Source organism: Trichosurus vulpecula, chromosome 3, assembly GCF_011100635.1.
Source record: "Trichosurus vulpecula isolate mTriVul1 chromosome 3, mTriVul1.pri, whole genome shotgun sequence".
Lineage (NCBI taxonomy): Eukaryota > Metazoa > Chordata > Mammalia > Diprotodontia > Phalangeridae > Trichosurus > Trichosurus vulpecula.
Window position 1 is genome coordinate 179,279,128 of NC_050575.1, and position 17,135 is coordinate 179,296,262.

Here is a 17,135-nt window from a genome sequence, read left to right on the forward strand (position 1 = left end):
CACTCTATCCACTGCACCACCTAACTGCCCATATGTGTCCTTTTATATTAAATAGAGAAAATAATATTTATAGCTTTTTAAAAACGAGATAACTACTGAAATATTCTTTTATATAACTTTATGCCTTGAAGAAACTTTAGGTGCTAAGTAAGTACAGAGTATGTGTTTAAGCAAAGGTTTTAGATTTACCTTGAGCCATTCAATTTTGTGCAGTGTTGAATTGGCCAGTTTTCTGGAACATGCCAGGTCACAAAAATGACTAGGTGAGAATGTGTATGGTTCTGGGCAAATCTGTCACCTCTACTAAAAAAGCAACTCAAAACCCACGTCTTAGTGATGGTATTGTATTGATAGCACTCTATTGAAAGGTGAAACTAGGGATCTCTTGAACTGTAGCAAACAGTATAGTATGGCACACTTTTTATAGTACCTGGAACAGTAGGTTTTGTTAGTAATTATTGGAATTGAGAGTTTTATGAAATTTGACATGGCCAGTGTCACTTTATATATGGTTTAGTGTATTAACACAAGGTTCCTAGGTTTTTCTTTGGAGAGTTCAAATGATTAAAAAAACTCTGCCCATTCTTTTCTGGTATGTACTTTTGATAGAGAAAGAGGCAAGCCTATCCAGCTGACAGTTTTCCTTACTTAGTAAGTTGAATTTTGCTTCTCAGAGCTGAGACCACTGGTGGGTGATGGTGCAGCCAGGATGTTCTTTGACAAGTTTCTTTTCACAAATTCCCACATTATTCGGAAAGATACTATCAGCTGCTGATGAAAATCAGTTGCTACTTAAACTTGGAGTTTGTTGAGGCCTGTGACACTTCCTTTGAAGTGCTGCCATACTTTTAGAATCTTTTCTGTAGAGCATTAGGCAGAACTGGAGGAGGGACCTTGGCTGCTTAGTAGTACCTTATCCTAGCGATTTTTAGATTCAGAGAAGTGATTGGACTTTAGATACTTACTTGTTCCTCCCAAATCTTAAAGTCCCATCATTTCTCTGAGTCAAAAAAATTGCTAGGATATGCTGTTAATATTCTTATCTCAAGTAAGGGGAAAAGGATTGTGGTAAAAGATGGATCCTTGCCTTTTATCAGTTAATTGCAACTCAAAAGTTTTTTATTTTTTGAATACTCCTATATGCCCAAGACTTAACAGATAAAGCTTATATAACCATGTACACTGTGTGTTATTTCAATGTGAAAAATATTGTAATAGAAATGTAAGTGTTCATTTTCTTCTTTAGTGACTTTTACCAAAACACCCCAATTTCTGTGTGTCAAAACTTCTTAAAATAACTTGGACAGGACTGCTGTGATCTCTTTGTTGTACTGGAATTTTAGTGTTAACAACTTTTGCTCAAAATAATTGTGCCAGCAGTTGGATTGGGAAATTATTTATATTACACATAGCAATTTTGAAAAATATTTGGTTTTGCCCTGTAGTTATTTTATCTAAAAAATTCCCTGTGACCCATTTGTGATCTTATTTATTTTTTGGCCAGGACTTATAATCCTGGGGGAGTCACTGCATTACTGGTAATTAGTATCCTCATCTGACTAATCATGGCAACCCCCGATGTGAGTGTCCACATGGAGGAAGTAGTGGTTGTGACAACACCTGACAATGCAGTTGATGGCAGTGGTGTGGAAGAAGTGAAAACTGTGTTGGTGACAACAAACCTGGCTCCTCATGGGTAAGAATGATCTTTCATCTTGCTTTTTGCAAGGTTAAAAATTGGAATCTTGTTAGGACTTTGTCCTCATCATACCCAATATGTTTTTTCTTGGATTTTTTTTTTTAAAGAGTAGCATTCTGCAAGCTTTTCTTTTAGAGGCAGCTTGATGGCACAGTGGATAGAACCCTGAGCTTGGAATCAGGAAGACCCAAGTTCTAATACAGCCTCAGACACTTGCTAGCTATGTGAACTTGGGTAAGTTGCTTAACTAACTCTGTCTGACTCAGGCTCCTCAACTGAAAATTGGGGATAATAATAGTACCTACGTCACAGTATTGATGTGAGGATCAAATGAGATAATATTTGCAACTTGCTTAGCACAATGTCTGGCACATAGTAGGCACTTAATAAATGCTTATTCCCCCTTCTTTTACTTGGTCACATTTATTTTAGAATCAAGTCAATTCATGTATTCAGTGATTTTTTTTTGAGAGAAAATAAAAATTAGTTTTTGTCTGAAATCTAAGAAAACCTAGCTGTGACTTCATGATATTTGTCTTCTATTTGCCTACATCAAATTGGTGTCCTAATACTTGTTTTCATATCAGGTGAGCTGCCATGGAGGTAGTAGCTTTATGGATTTTTCTTATTAAAGACCTTTAAACACTTTTTCTAGATAGAATTGAAAATTTGATGATTTCTATTAAATTTCTGTTAATAACTTCATTTGTGAATTTTTCTAATCTTATAATAATCTGTGGCAATAAGGAAATGTTGATTAATAAGAGGCTGATATTTTGTTTTCATTGACTTTTCTGTAAGTAAAAATGCAGCCACATGACCAAAATGATTATCAGTCTTTCCTTTCCCATAAAAAAGATAATGATGGTGATATACATCCCATAGAGAGAGAACTTTAAGATTTATAAAAATTTATTCCTACAAGTATCCTTATGAAGAGGTAGGTAGTATTATTTGCATTTTGCAAATAAGGAAACTGAAACTCAGAAAAGTGAAATAGTTTCCTTAAGGTCACACACCTAATAAACATCAGAGCTGTGACGCAACTCCAGGTCTCCTGACTCCAAGTCCAGTGTTCTTTCCATACTGCTGTGTACCTCAGTATCACTTTATGTGCAGAGTAGAATGTACTTTAACATTTTAAACCTAGAAAATGATGATCAATTTTATACTGCTATCCTTAATCCTTTACTGGATTATAAACTCGTTGAGTACAGGACCATGATAAATCTTTTTATTTGCCCAAGTTCCGATATGGATACTTAGCAGATACTGTTCTTGTTAACTCAGTTACTGCAGCATGAGTGAGCTCTCCCTACTGTCCTGCCACTAAACTGCTTGATTTACCATATAGAAATAATTGGAACTTAAGGCTTGTGTGTGTAGATATTTGCTTGTAACTTAGAATGATTCTTAATCTATCTAGGCTTTGAGACTCCCCTTTCCCATTGCTTTCAAAATTGCCCTTGGGTAGTAGTATTGGAATTTAATGTTTTCCCTGGGATTTTTTTCCCCCTCTTACTTAGAATCTACTTGAAAAATACAATATGTATGCATCTAAACTTTCTTGCTTAGTAGAAGAGCATCTCTAAAGTATAGATTTAAAGGTGAAAGTTTGCATGCCTCCTGCCCTCTTTCTCTAGCTTGTTCATGTCGGTGAGGTACAACTTCAAAGTCTACACAAACCACGTTTTAGCTCTGAGAGTTTTTTCCTTTCTAACTATAAATCATGAAGAGGAAATGTGAAAAAAAATTGTTAAAGTAGGTGATTATTAATACCCATGTGAAAGCTATGATTTAAAAAAAATCTTTTATGATCTCTTTATATATGTGCCTCATCTGCCAGTTACACGAGGGCTATCTAAACATTAGCTTTTGCATTCTTTAACTTGGTTATGTCATGGGTTTATTAGCTTTCCAGAAACTGCCTCGTTTTATTCTTACAAAGTTTATAATTTCTGTTGTTCTAGCATGTTTTTTTTTTAATCTATTAACGAACTTTCAGTTTTATACTGAACAGACTTTTAAAGAAAATTAAGAACTAACAATAAAGGCAAATGTTTGTCACTTTTCACTTTGTCCTATTTCTTATGTGTATAATTCTAAAGAACTGCTCTTTATTTGTTAGACATTCATAGAGTCATAGAGCTAGAATTGGAAGAAACATTGTGGGTCATCTAGTCCAAGTCCCTATTTACAAATGAGGAAAGTAAATCCCACAGAAGTTGGAAATTGCCCAAGGTCATACAGTTAGTAAATGACAGAGCTGGGATTCAAACTCAGGTCCTTTGACTCAAAGTTCATTATTCATTTCACTGGGTCACAGAAAGAAAAGCAGATCTGTGCATTCTACTTTGAGCAGGAATCTAATACTTAAGGCAACTAAGGTAGATTACTTAAAGGGCCTAAAGGGTTTGTCTCTGTTCCTGTTGGAATTTCTTATTATCCAGCCCCTTACAGAGATTTGATTGAGTTTGAAATTTGTTTTAAAAGAGCAGAGATGAGCCAATTACTTTGTGAGCACTGGATCGCTTATCTTTTCTTTTCGGGTATTTTTCTGGGGGAAATTTTCCCCATTGATGAAATTCTAGTACTGCTTTTTCTCCTCTCCATTGTTTTGTCTTGGAATCTGGCTGATTTCTGTTGGGTGGAAATATGTACTGCTGGGGATGAAACACATATTGTGTGGCTTTTTTTCTCTTTCCATTTTCTCTTACTAGAATGGACAGTTATTCTGCTCCCTCTCTGAAAAGGGGAGGAAGGGGGAAGGCCAAATTGCTATTCTTGGTTTTATAATGTCTCCTTCAGCATCTATTTGAAGGAACATTTCATAGCACTTTTCTATCTCAGCAGTATATACCAGCCTTTGCTTCAAAGTTTGTGATCTCTAAGGCTTCTGTACTCCTAAATGCAAATTTTAGTGAACTCTAACTCTCTTTAGCTGTGATCAGTATGTAGTGTTGCAGCAGTGATCAGTTTCCATGTAGAAGCCATCCTCCATGAATTCACTTGATGAAGCTTGTCAAAAGATACTAGATTTTAAAGCTGCTAGGAGACTTGGGAAATTGTCAGATCTCCAGCACTCACTTCATTTTGCAGATGAGTAAATTGAGGTCCAGAGAGCTTAAATGATTTGCTTAAGTTGACACAGCTAGCAGGTAGAAGAGTGGGCATTTAAACGTGGTCCTCTGACTCTAAATCTGGTTCTCTCTCTACCATGCCATCCAGCTTCCACACTGTTCCGTCTGAAGAAAAGATATAAATAAATCAATGGAGTTTCACATTTTTTTAACATGAACAATGGAAAGAACGTTGGGTAAATGAGAGTATTCTGGACCTCTCTTTGCCTCAGGTCTATCATCTGTAAAATAATCTCTTCCATTTTACCTCACAGGGAGTGGTGAGGATTGAGATTTTCCATGTAAAGTGCTTTGTATTTTCTAAAAATGTAAATTGTTATTTTTAATAGTTAAATCACCTAAGTAAAGATATGAGAAAAGTTCACGTTTTCACCTCTGCTTTGCTCATGTGTCCATTAAAGTGTGGTGATTTTTATACTGTTTGAACCTGGAAGTAAGCAGCATCTGACTTGCACTGAGGTGAAGGTACTTTTTAACCTTCTTGCCTTTTGTTTTTTGTTTTGTTTTTGCTATAACTAGTTCCACCAAGATAAGATTATTTCATGTGAATTAAAAGTTTAGAAAGCATTTACAAAGGTGCAAAATGCAAGCCTCCATTTTACAGATGAGGAAATTGAGGCTCAAAGAGGTCAAGCAGCAAAACAGCATATGAAACTTGGGTCTTCTGACTTATATGTCATAGATTTAGAGTGGTGAATGGCTTTAGAGACCATTGTGTGCCACCTCCTTATTTTTAGAGAAAACTGAGGCACAAAGACCTGTCCAGGGTCACCTAACTGGTAGATGTTTCTTCCAATTCAACTTTAAGTCTAGTGTTCTGTCTACTATGTACTACCTCTAAAACCAGAACTATTTTTCCTTCCTTTTTCTCATTGATACCTTATATCTTTTGAAGAGACTTTTCCTTCCCACTGCTAGTACCTTCCCTTTGAGATTACTTTCCATTTATGCTGTACAGAGCTCATAAGTTTAGAGTTGTTTGAATGTTATTTCCCCCATTAGAATATAAAATTCTTGTGGGCAGTGACCATATTTTTGCCTTTCTTTATATCCCAGCCCTTGGCGCAGTGTGTTGGCAAACAGTAAGTGCTTAATAAATGCTTGCTGACTGACTGAATTCCACACTCTGGCTTCTGACCTCATCATTCAACTGAATGAACTCTTTGCAATGTTGCCATTGACCTCTTAATTTCCAAATCTGATGGTCTTTCCTCAGTTCTCAATCATCTTGACCTCTGTAGCATTTGACACTGTTGACCTACCTTCTCCTGGACACTATCTTCTCTGGGTTTTTGTGACTATATTCTCTTCTGAGTCTTTCTTCTTTAACCTTTTTCCTCAGTCTCCTTTGCTAGAGGTGACTCCAGTTTGTATATATCCAACCCCAGTCTTTCTCCTGAGTTCTAGTCTTACATTACCAATTGTCTATCGGACATCTCAAGTTAGATGTCCCGAGGACATTTTCAATTCAGTATGTGCAAAACTGGACTTTCTCTTCAAAGCCGTCCCTCTTTCTAGCTTCCCTGTTTTTGTTAAGGGTGCCACAACCCTTCTAGCCTCCCAGGCTTAGCATTATGATTAATGCCTCATTCCCCCTTGCCCCAGTTATCTGGTCCGTTGTCACATATGGATGTTTTGACCTCCACCACTTCTCTTACCCTTCTCCACTCACATAGCCACCACCTTAGTTCAGGCTTTCATCACCTCTCACCTGGACTATTGTACTGTCTTCTTGCCTCAGGTCCCTTCCCATTTAAATGAATCCTCTACTTAACTGCCAAAGTGATTATCCATAAGTACAGCTCTGGTCATAAACTCCAGTATGCTGCCCCTATTGCTTCTAGAATCGGATGCAGATTCCTCTGTTAAGCATTTAGGCATTTAAAGCCTTTCACAGCCCTGCCACATTCTACCTTTCTGGTCTTATATACTAATCTGCTTCCCAAACTGGCCACCTTGGTGTAACATGCACACATGCAGACGCACACATGCAGATGCACACACCCATGTGGCTCTCTGTCTCCAGTTTCCTAGCTTCTGTATGGAGCCTTTTCTATTGGTACATCTCCCTCCTACCTCCCTAAACTACATTTCTCATTGATATATTATACCTTTTGAAGAGACCTTTCCTTCCCACTGCTAGTACCTTCCCTTTGAGATTACTTTCCATTTATGCTGTACAGAGCTCGTATTTATTTTATATTTGTACCTGATATAATTTATACTTTCCCCCAGTAGAAAGTAAACTTCTTAAGAGCAAGGACTCTTGCTTTTAAAAGTCTTTGTATTCCCAGCACTTAGTAGGTCCCTGGTACTTTTTTTCTTGACAGCCTATAATTTCATCTGTATAAGGGCAGCTAGGTGGCGAAGTGGATGGAGTTCTGGGCCTGAAGTTGGGAAGACTCCCCTTCCTGAGTTCAAATAGTATCTCATGCACTGACTAACTGTGTGACCCTGGGCAAGTCACAGAACCCTGTTTGAGCTGGAGAAGGAAATGGCAAGCCACTCCAGTATCTTTGCCAAGAAAACCCCAAATGACTTATGATGAAAAATGCTATTCATCCCTAGAGTAATAACTGATGGAGTCTGAATACAAATCGATGAGTCCTTTTTTTTAAACTTTATTCATTGGGAAGTTGGTTTATGTTTTCTTTTACAACATGATTAATGTGGAAATGTTTTTCATGATTACACTTGTATAACCTGTTTTAAATTGCTTGCCTTCTCATTGAGGGGATGGGAAGTGAAGAAGAGAATTTGGAACTCAAAATTTTTAAAACAAATGTTAAAAATTGTTTTTACGTGTAATTAGGGAAAAATAAAATACTAAATAAAGAAAAAAAAAGAAAACCCCAAATTGGGTCAAGGAGAGTAGGACACTACTGAACTACAACAAGTAAGAAGCTCGTGTGAGGAACTCTACCAAACGTATAAATAACTACTCTTCAACTTAGTCTAAAGAGTTGCCTGGGGCACTAAGAAGTGAGATAGCCTTCTCCAAGGTAGTATAATGACTCTACTGTGGAACTTGCACTCTGGTCTTCTGCCTTCGAGGTCTGGCATACCTGACACATACTTGGTAGGTACTTAACAAATGATTGTTTTCTGATTGATTGCATCACACTGCCTGTCCCTGGTTTTTATCTGCTTTCAGATTCCAGATATGTACTCCCAAGAATCTTGTAACTTAGTGAGAGTGGGGAAGAAACTCCTAGGGCTATAATTTCGTAATTTCACCTCAAAGCCTTATTCCTGAACTTTAACCAGACAGTGAATCATATTAATATAATCAATCCTGAGTGCTAATGAACAGATTTCAAGTTTGCATTTTTAATAAACTCTATTTTCTGACCTGGTTTAAAGTAGAACAAAACTTTGAAATTTTGGAAAGTAGTTAATTATCCCTTTTTAGTACCGAGCTCACTGGCAACCACAAGGGTGGTTGCCATAGCAATTAATTTAGGTCCTTGACTGGAATAGGTTATTAATGGCCCTTAGGATGGACAGAAAAATCTTAAGCAAGATGCTTTTCATTGCCAGACATAATCTTTAAAGGAGTCTTGGTGCCCATTCTGCTTTGCAGAAGGAATCTTAGTATTTATATAGAGAGAATGCCTATGCTGCAGGGTTATGAGAAATGTGCTTCTTGAACCCTAAAGCACCATATAACAGAGTTGTCATTAGTCACAAGGGGGTTTGAGCTCAGCCTGTGTCAGATTCCTTCTGAATGATATCAGCCAAAGGCTGACTGTCCTAAAGTATGTATGCTCTGCCTTCTAGCCTGACTATGATGAATGCACATATGGAAACAAGGAAACACTCGTGCATCGGCAGACAGCATGCCTGAGGAGGCCATGGAAAATACCTGGGGCTTTATACATGTGGTCAGATAGTAACCTTTTTTTGTACCCCTCATATGTTTATCACATTCTGTTTTATATTATAAAGGGTGGCTCAATAGCTTAAACTGCACTAAGATTTTTGGACACCCCGTATTTTTATGTGTATGTAGCTTATCTCCCCTCCCTTATTACATTTTACAGTCATTCTTGAGGACAATCATTAAGAATGTCCTATTTATCTTTGTAACCTCCAGTTCCTGGCATAGCTTATTTTTGCTGTTTGTTGAACAAACATACTATGAGATCCTTTCCATAGGCTTGTGTGGATTTGTATTGATTGATAGATATTTTCATTTCTTGGGACTGATAGCTAGTATTTATGTCAGTCATTGGTGATACAGTCTTTGATCATGAAATAGAATGCAGTTAACTGGCCCTTATTGCGTCCAGATACATCTTCTTTTTCTCATTAGCATTATATACCATTGTATGCCAGACTGGCTGACTTATCTCTTCCACCTCTTTGCTTTTGAACAGGCTGTCCCTCGTGCCTGGTTTGTTCTCCTCCTCATTTCTATCTCATAGAATCCCATATTACAATGTAACTAATTCCTGAGGGCAGAGAGCATTTCATTTTTGTGATTATATACCGAGCATTTAGGATTGTACTTAGTATGTAGTAGACAATCACAGCACAGTGCCTGGCACGTAGTAGGCACTTAATAAATGCTTATTGCCTAACTTAATAAATACTTACTGAATTGAATCATGTTCCAACCAACACAGCTTAAGTGACGGTGCTTACGGACTGAGCAATGGCAGACAGAACCAGAACGTTTCAGTGAGATGATTTCTAGTCAGAGTTTAGCTATGCTAAGAAAGCTTAAGTATCTTGAGTTTCTAATACTTGGTTATTATTATTGTCGTTGTTTCTATGCTGTGTTGACTACCTGAAAGCTGTTGCCTTTCCAGGGCTTCAGTTTCCCTGAACAGAGAGTAAAGTCTGGTAAACCTTAAATTCCAGAATCTGCATGCAGAACTAGAAAGGAAAAGCTTTATTTGGTCCCACAGTAACTTTTGAACAGATGGTCAAGAAGAAAGTTAAAGACAAAGAGCAGGGAACACCAGGTTTAGGAAATTAGCTCTGGAATTATGATTAATTGGTTTTAATGAATTAATGTTGTTTTCAGTTGTGTCTGACTCTTTGTGATCTCATTTGGGGTTTTCTTGGCAGAGATACTGGAGTGGTTTGCCATTTCCTTCTCCAGCTCATTTTACAAATGAGGAAACTGAGGCAAAAGGGATTAAGTGATTTATCAGGGTCACACAGCTACTAAGTGTCTTTGGAAGATGAGTCCCTGTGACTCCAGGCCTGATATTCTATCCACTTTGCTACCTAGTCACACATGTAATACTTCTTAGCTTTCAGGATTTTTTTCCTAGGACTTTAGGGATCCATGACTTTATTTAACTGTAGGGCAACTGTCCTGGGCATCCGTTCCTAAATAAGGACAAGTAGTTGTTTGATTGACTGAAAATAAAAGAATATTAGAAGTGATTATCTGTAAAATTAAGGATAAAGTAATTTCTAAAATCCCTTCCAACTCTTAACATTCTGTGATCTCTACCTATTTCTTGTTGGAGAACAGAAACCAGAAGTGTATTGATTATCGGTTCAGCATGGGACATCTTGTTAAACGAGAAAAGTGGTCTTGACTGAACGGTTAACAAGTAAAATAAGTTAATCAGCCAGTAGGCCCGGCTAAGTGTTTAATATGTGCTAGGCATTGTGCTAAGAGGGGCATAAAAGGAAAGGCTGGAGCAGAGGTCTCCTCTAGTTTGAATTCCAGTGGAAGAGATGGCATGAAAATAACTTAAATACATACAAAATATACTGAGTAATGAAGGCAGTCTCAAAGGGAAGCTTTGAGCTCTCTTCAAGAGAAATAACTATTCAGATTAGACTGTGCACTAAAAGTTCAGTAGTTTTGATATGTATACTAATTTTTAAAATTTTAATTGCTTATCAGGGGAGACCTTACAGAAGACAACATGGAAACAGAAAATGCAGCAGCTGCAGCCGCAGCTGCTTTCACAGCTTCTTCACAGCTGAAGGAAGCAGTATTAGGTAGGAAACATGCAAAGCATTTCTTTTTTCATCACTCATTCCCATTACTTTACTTCAGAATATTTTAAAGGACTATGTTTGCCTTTTATCAGTATTGGACATTATCCTCTAACTTAGAAGACCTGTTTTTCTTTTTGGAGAGACTACAGTCATTTTTAATGAATTTTCTTTTTTTTAACTTCTATCATAATAGTCCTAATTTTCTCTTAAATTAGATTATCTCTAATGTCATTCCAGCTTTAAAATTCTGAGTCTATGATTACATCTCTGCTAGTAATTTTTCTGATGAAGTCAGAGCTTAGGATGGCACTTTGCTGCCCTCTTCTGTTTCATTCTTTTACTATTTGTTACTAGTTTGTTCATTTGAATAATTTATCAGGGTTTATTGTTATGATTTTGTTGATAACTCACAATCAGTAACTATTTACAGAAGATGCTAGTAGATATTTTTATAACAACTTTAGTATTTTTCTTTCCATAAAATTAAAAATCTCATAATAATTGCAAACAGTATAAGGAAATTTCAGTATAACTGTTTTAAATAAAACTTGACTTTACCTCCTCAAGGGATTCTTCAGTTTCTGTACTTTTGACTTTGCTAAATTGATGGGCATTTCATGAATATCTGTTTGATTTATAAGCAGCCCAAAAGTTGATTTGTATATTGGTTGTTTGGAAGTTAGATCACAATTTCCCATAGAAATACTGTTTTAGGCTAATCCAGATTGTAGCTCATGTTGTAGCTGAACTATAGTGGCAATAATTTAAGCTACATCATTGATTAAATGGTTCTAGCTAAACCAGACTACTTGGCTTTCCCAGCCTCATTCTGTCATTTCATCCTCTGTGCTTTAGCACATGCTGTCTTCCATGACTGGAACACACTCCTTCCATCTGTTGAAATCCTTCTTTTCCTATGACCCAGCTTGGGTGACACCACCTCCATAGAATCTTCTCAGATACCCTCTAGCTATGAAGTAATCATCCCTTATTCATATTTCTCTTACCATTCTATTATGACTTTTCCTATGGGCTTAGGCACTTTTTGCATGTGGATTTTTTTTTATAGTTATCTAAATGTTTGTCTTGTGATAAATTCTTTGAGGGTAGGTCTTATCTTTTGGTCCTTAAGGTCCATTACATATCATATGGTAGGTGCTTAATAAACAAATTGAATTGAAATAGACTGTAATGGGTTATCTTGAGAACTTCAACACCATTTGTAAGCATTATTTCTTTTTTCTTTTCTTTTCTTTTCTTTTTTTTTTTTTGGAAGGGGGAAGGCAGGGCGATTGGGGTTAAGTGACTTTCCCAAGGTCACACAGCTAGTAAATGTGTCAAGTGTCTGAGGTTGGATTTGAACTCAGGTCCTCCTGACTCCAGGGCCAGTGCTCTACTCACTGAGCCACCTTGCATTATTTCTATGGGAGATAATTTTTGGATTGCCAAATTGGAATTCAGGATGGTGAAAACACATTTGCTCTATAGTAAGAGCAAAAGGGAGTCCTTCACTCTTGTCTTTTTTTTCCTCCCTGGAATATAATAGATGTTTATAAATTAAGTGTTCTGTCTCAGGAACTGCTTATAACTGAATTTTCAGTCTGTAGATAATTAGTTGTGCTTTCTGCATTTGCAGAAAATGGTACTAAGAGATTGTAATTGATTTTCTTTCCTTTCCTTCTTCCTATCTGTATACCTTGTGAGAAGTGAAGATGGCTGAAGAGGAGGAGAGTTTGGAGACTGAGATTGTTTACCCCATCACCTGTGGAGATAGTAAAGCCAACTTGATATGGAGGAAGTTTGTATGTCCTGGCATTAATGTGAAGTGTGTTCAGGTGAGGATATTTAACATTCTTCTGGGTTTGAGAGACATTGAAGGAAGGCAGACATCTTATTTTTGAGTGGGAAGGCTAGTGGTGATACTATATTTCTGAGAGTGAACCAGAACTTATATATGATCATGAGTTACAATTAGACTTTCAGTTGAAAAATTAAAGAAGATTAAAATGTAACCCCTTCTGTCATGGAATTAAGCTCTTCCTGTGGACTCGTAGGTTCTAGAGATTAGAAGGTGCACATTCTGCTCAAGTGACAGTATTAGGATTGCCTTGTGATATCTGGATCATTAAATCAACAAGAATATACTAGGTGATTGTTAAGGACCAGGAACTGTGCCAAGTGCTAGGCAAACCAAAAAAAGGCAAAAATAGTCTTTGCCCTCAAGGAAGTTACATTTTAAAGGTAGGGGCTGGGGAGGGGGAGACAACATGTGTGTCCATATAGGCACATATAAGATCTATATTTTGAAAGACTACAGGAGGAAGCTATAAGTGGGAACTTCGTGTTGTTAGACATTTCAAGCCCTCTGTACATTGTCTTTAAGGATCATCTCTGTTCATCCACCAATTAAACGAATATTTAACACTTTGTGGACTAAATTCTCTTAAGAAAATCTTTGATTGGAATCATACCTACAAAGAAAACTGTTAACTAGACTATACCTTCATTTGTCAGCAAAGCATGAGATTTTATTATCACTTCACTTAAGATCTTTCACTATTTGTTTAGTCAACAAATTAATTCAGCGAGTATTAAGTGGCTAGTATATGCAGAGTATATGTATTCCCAGTTGTTTTTATGGGGCCTAGGGAGAGATTTATGACTTTTAAGATTGTAAAGCTCTTTAAGAAAAAAAAATTGGATTTTGCAATATGAATTGTATATAGAAGACTGTTCTAAGATGATAACCTTAAAAGGCATTAGATGTTTTATAGATATCTCTGTTAAGCATACAAGATCTTTTTTGGTCATCTTATAGATGTAAGAGAGAGTTTACATTCACATGTAGTGGTAGCATGAAGTTCTAATCTGTACTGTAAGAAGAATTGGTTCCTCTGATCTACAAGACCAAATAACTACTGGAAGCTGATAAGCATAATTAAAGAGGAGAAGTGGGAAGCAAAGACACTTTTCTACAAATCGTTCTTAGCTCAAATTCTATTAGGAAATCAGGAAATTGTCCACAGAGTCTTCCTCCCTGAAGCATAGTTTTTATAAGCAAAGCAAGGATCAGAGCTCTTTTTTTTCTCTCTGCCAGGAGACAGTGACTTGTCCCCAGTTTTTTACTTTTTTATTTTTTGCTTCCTAAATTTGACTATTTAGCCCTAACAGTTGTTTGTTTATTCAAGATGGTAATTATAAAGTCTGTTTTGTTAGAGGGAGAGCCTCTCTGTTTACCATCTTAATATCTTGATATACCTTCTTTCTCTCTATTTAAGTCCATCTTGTGTACTGCAGACAGGATAGGCTATCAATTGTACAGACTGTCATAACCACTTTTAGATATCTTCACTAGGCATCCAGCCACCTAACAGATCAAGCAAGCATCGATCTTTATTTTATTTTCTCAGGACACTCCATAAACTTGTCTTATTTTAACTGTAGCTGCTTTCTGCTGTTGTAGCCAGATCAATTTACATGTCATCCTCTGTCCTTCCTGCTACATCTAATGTTTTATCTAAACTGTCCTCTGTTTAGACTAAGTTGCCATGCTATATCATCCTGTTTTTTTTCCATACCATATTTATAATCCATCCCCTTTAGGAAGCCTTCTCTTATTAATCTATATGTACCTCATACCCTATATCAAATTGTGGTCTCCACCTAAGTCGTCCTTCTGTATAAGTGTTAATATGTATTTATGGATTTTTTTTGTTTATTCTACCAGATGTCAAATTCAGCCTGCAAAACTCCTGAGTGCCAAAGTAAATTAAAATGTAATTAGGAAATGTTTAACAAAATAAATGAAAAGGCAGTATAGCATCAATAATATTAACTTGTGGTTTTCTAAGTCAACATGTGGTCCAGAGGGATCTGTTTCTATTTGAATTTGACACCCCTGATACAGACAATACCTTTTTCTAATCACCCATATTATATATGTTTAGACTTTTAGGATTTGACATTAGATTATAAATTCCTTGAGGGTCACCACCCTTAAGGAGTTTATAATCTAATGTGAATTCACACATAGAATTTATCTACCTACTATATCCATTTATATGTTGTCTAGTACCTTTTGTAGCTTCTTCTTTGACTCTTCTCCCCAACCCCTTAAAGTGGTGGCTTCTCAGGGTTCTATTCTCCTTCCGAATGCTCTCCCTCAGAAGTTTCATCTACTCTCACAGCTTCAAATCTCATCTTTATTGGGATGATTTCCAAATTTCTATCCCTAGGACTAATTTCTCTCCTGAACTCCAGGGGCCTGTCTCCAATCTCAGTGTGCTGATAGCACTTCCAATTCGACATACCCAAAATAAAACTTTCCTTTTCCCTAAAACTGACTCCTTATTTTCATTTCTTAGTTTCTGTCAGTGGCACTGCCATTTATCCACTCAGCCTTGCTCAAAATCTCTATGCTATCTTTGATTCTTTCTTCTCTCTCATCATCTATAGCCAGTCAGTTCCCAATTCCTATCAGTTGTACCATTTCAGTCATTTTTAGGACTTTGTTTTCTGTTCTCACCGATGTCATTCTAATATAGACCTTTATTGCCCTCTCAATGGACTACTACAAAAACTTCCTTGGTGGTCTTCCTGCTGACATTTTCCCCTCCTCCCCCATTCATCCTTCACACTACTGCCAGATTAATCTTTCTTATGTAAAGGAAGTTTCCTAGAGTTTTACTTTAATGCTGTCTTGTGCTGTGGAAGACAACCCAATTTCTTTTCTAAGGCTATACCAGCAAAGTGCAAGCCCTGGCAGGTCATACCAAGCTGGAATGATGTAAAACATAGGCCTTAAAACATTTATTTGTAATCTCAGGAGCAATCTAAGTACAGTAACTTATGACCAACATGTTGGTCACTAAATGACGATTTATTTGACCATGGCAGCTCTTGAAACAGGTAAAATTCCAAAATGTCCCTTATTCCTTTGTGTCTCCTTTCTATATCCATAGTGGTAGAGGAGGGGGCAGAGGATATTTCCTAGTTTTTAGGCCATCTCTGAGCTTTAACTGTTGGGTGAATTGATATGCCACTAAATTGTGTTTATGAGGTCAGTTTCAATATAAATGAAACCAGTACACAAGAGGAAGTTGCAAGTAAGTGGAAGGATGGCTTCATGAGCTCTTCTTGAAAGACAATTAAAGAAGTTATCTGCATTGGTTTCGTTGTACACTCAAGGGTAACAAGAAACACTTTTTCAAAGAACACTTGGCTATTTTATGTTTGCAGTATTCATGATGAAAGTAGGTAAGGGCACCACCCTGCCACGAACATAGTTGTAGCTTATGAGCCATCATCTATTGCAGAGGATGAAAAAGTAGAGAAATTCTGCAAGGAACAAGACAGGTTCCACCAAACCACATTAACATATACTTGGTTTCTGCAGTGTGAAGGTGAGTACACAGAAGTAGAAAATTATGTTGGGAAAATGTGATTCAGGATAAGAAATGGAGTCAAAAGCTCATATATTATTCAGAAGGTTATACTACAAATAATTTCTTTCTGACATCACAAAAATTAAGCTAGTAATACTTTAACAGACCCATTTGGTTACTCTGGGAGTCATTTCAGAATCAGACATCTATATATTGATTGGTTTGAAAGGCAAAAATATTAAATTATAAGAAAAAATGAAGATGAGAAACTGCTATCATAATGACTCATTTAAATGAGATGTTGACTTTGAAAATGGGAAGTAGACAAAAATAAAGACATTGATTGTGATTATTGCCTTTTCTTAAACTTTAACTAGGAGACCAAAAGAACCTAGAAACTGCCTTAGCCAACAAACAATTTCCTTGCCAAGTGGAGAGACATGGTAGCCAAGGTAACAACAGTTTAGAATACAAGCTCAATTGTAAAACGTTGAGGAGAAGGATGGAACATTTTGAGCAATCCTGTACAACAGTGAAAAGCTGTAGAAGGAAAACAAGTCCCCAGAAAACTGGGCATGAAGTTCAACTGAGCTAGATTATTCCAAAGGCATTTATAGATTAAATCCGAAGGACATGTAGAAATGAAATGTTAAGAGCATTTCTATAGAAGTTTATTCTTTTCACTGAAGAAAATGACGTGACCTTTCTAATTTTATCTTACACAGCCCACTTCTGTATGCATTATGTTTCATCCAAACTGGACTACATGAAATCTCTTATTTATAGCCAATATTTTCATATGCCTGGAGTACCTCTGCCACCATCTCTCCCTTTTGAAATAATCCTCATCTTTCAAGATCCAGCTTGAATGTCAATGTTTCTAGGATATCTCCCCCTAATTTCCAAAGTTGGAGTGCATCATACATCAAAGACCTATGATTT

General features: G+C 36.7%; 1 protein-coding gene across 4 annotated transcripts in view; it reads left to right on the top strand.

Annotated features, from left to right (window-relative positions):
- The window catches only part of GMEB2 (glucocorticoid modulatory element binding protein 2), a 56,042-nt gene that overhangs the window by 6,217 nt on the left and 32,690 nt on the right, over positions 1–17,135 (top strand). For 3 of the 4 annotated variants that reach the window (XR_005009862.1, XM_036749180.1, XM_036749182.1), the window contains exons 2-4: positions 1,505–1,696; positions 10,712–10,809; positions 12,514–12,644. Coding sequence is in view for 3 of the 4 variants with exons in the window: in XM_036749180.1 (XP_036605075.1) it covers positions 1,566–1,696; positions 10,712–10,809; positions 12,514–12,644 (360 nt within the window). In the remaining variant the exon portion in view is untranslated. The remainder of the gene's footprint in view (positions 1–1,504; positions 1,697–10,711; positions 10,810–12,513; positions 12,645–17,135) is intronic. The other variant, XM_036749181.1, reaches the window with a different exon arrangement.